General features: G+C 48.9%; 1 protein-coding gene across 1 annotated transcript; it reads left to right on the forward strand.

The window, feature by feature from the left end:
- Positions 1-327: 327 nt before the first annotated feature.
- Positions 328-1,144, forward strand: HOXC10 (homeobox C10; the record flags this gene model as incomplete). Its single annotated transcript, XM_010131731.1, has 1 exon — positions 328-1,144. A coding segment is annotated over exon 1 (784 nt), but the record flags the coding sequence as incomplete, so codon positions are not given.
- Between the last annotated feature and the right edge of the window lie 330 nt (positions 1,145-1,474).

Here is a 1,474-nt window from a genome sequence, read left to right on the forward strand (position 1 = left end):
CTCCCCCTTCCTTTGCCCCCTTCCCATGTGTGGCTCCGTTGGTAAACAAACGAGCGGGAGGGGAGCCGGGCTTTGCCGGGGCTCGGCCTTTGTTCAACGCGAAGGTCCCGGCCCGGTGCTGGCAGATGTCGCTGTTGCTCCACGGTGCCGCTCCCGGTCCCGACAACTTGACCCCCGTGACGTCGTCCCCGTCTGAATCATCAAGGCCATTTTCAATCCTCATTGGCCTGGGCATCACGTGGGGGGGTGGAGGGGGGGAGACCGATGCGTGGATAATTATGGTGCTTGATATTTTTTCCCCCTACAAAAAAGATGTCAGCCCCTGGCTGGAGTATTCCTCCTTAAAAACCCTCTCTGAAAATGTCATGTCCCAACAATGTGACTTCTAACTCGTTTTTGATGGACTCGTTGGCCGGTACCTGTAGAGGGGAGAATTATTCCTCCAGCCAAGGGATGTACATGCAGCCTGGGAGCGATTTCAGCTGCGGAGTCATGAGGAACTGTGGAATTATCCCGTCTCTTTCCAAAAGGGACGAGGTGAATAGCGCTACCTTGTCTCTCAGCACCTATCCATCCTACCTTTCTCAACTAGACACTTGGTGTGACCCCAAAAATACGTACAGGATCGAGCAACCTGTTGCAAGACAGCTCCCATCCTGCTCCTTCCCAACCAATGTCAAGGAAGAGAATGTTTGCTGTATGTATAACGCTGACAAAAGAGCAAAAAATGCCACAGAGGCAGCCCTCTACCCCAACCAAATGCCTGAGCCTTGCCTAAATGACCATGAAGTCCCCGTTCCTAGCTACTACCGAGCAAGCCAAGGTTACCCCTCCATGGAGAAGACGTCAAACTGCAGCAATCCAAATGAGTTTGAGGCAAGTTTTGAATCCAGGGCGAGCCTGAACCCAAGGAATGAGCATCTGGAACCAGCACCAGCACCTCCTCCACCTCCTCCGCCGCCCCCGGTGGCTAAAGTGAGTTTTCCCGAAAACACAAAAACAGATAATACTCAGAACACATCCACGAATGAAATTAAAACAGAAAAAAGCGCCCCAGCACCCAAAGTAAGTCCTTCGGAAGCAGAGAAAGAACTGAATAAAAACACTGACACCAGCACTGACAATTCTGACAATGAAGCGAAAGGTAAGGGAATCGTTCATTACCAGTCGCTAATTTCAGCAATTAGTAATCACCCGTAGCTCAGAAGAGCAGGAGCGATGCAGCTCTGTGCTCTCTGCCCTGCCAACTTCTCCCGCAGAAATTGGCGCAATAATGTTCGGTATCGTTGCTGTGGTTTGGGAAATAATAGTCTTCTTAGAAATGTTGTTTGTCTGTTGTTTTTTTTTTCTTTAAAAAATGTGTATGTTCAAGCTGAGAAAAATGAGCAGAGAGCAATGTGAGAACTCGCTGTTTTTATGGAGAAAATTTGCTGTGCATGTACTTATGTAAAAAAAAAAAAAATCCGATACTTGC

Source organism: Buceros rhinoceros, unplaced genomic scaffold, assembly GCF_000710305.1.
Source record: "Buceros rhinoceros silvestris isolate BGI_N320 unplaced genomic scaffold, ASM71030v1 scaffold35672, whole genome shotgun sequence".
In the NCBI taxonomy this organism is placed as follows: Eukaryota; Metazoa; Chordata; class Aves; order Bucerotiformes; family Bucerotidae; genus Buceros; species Buceros rhinoceros.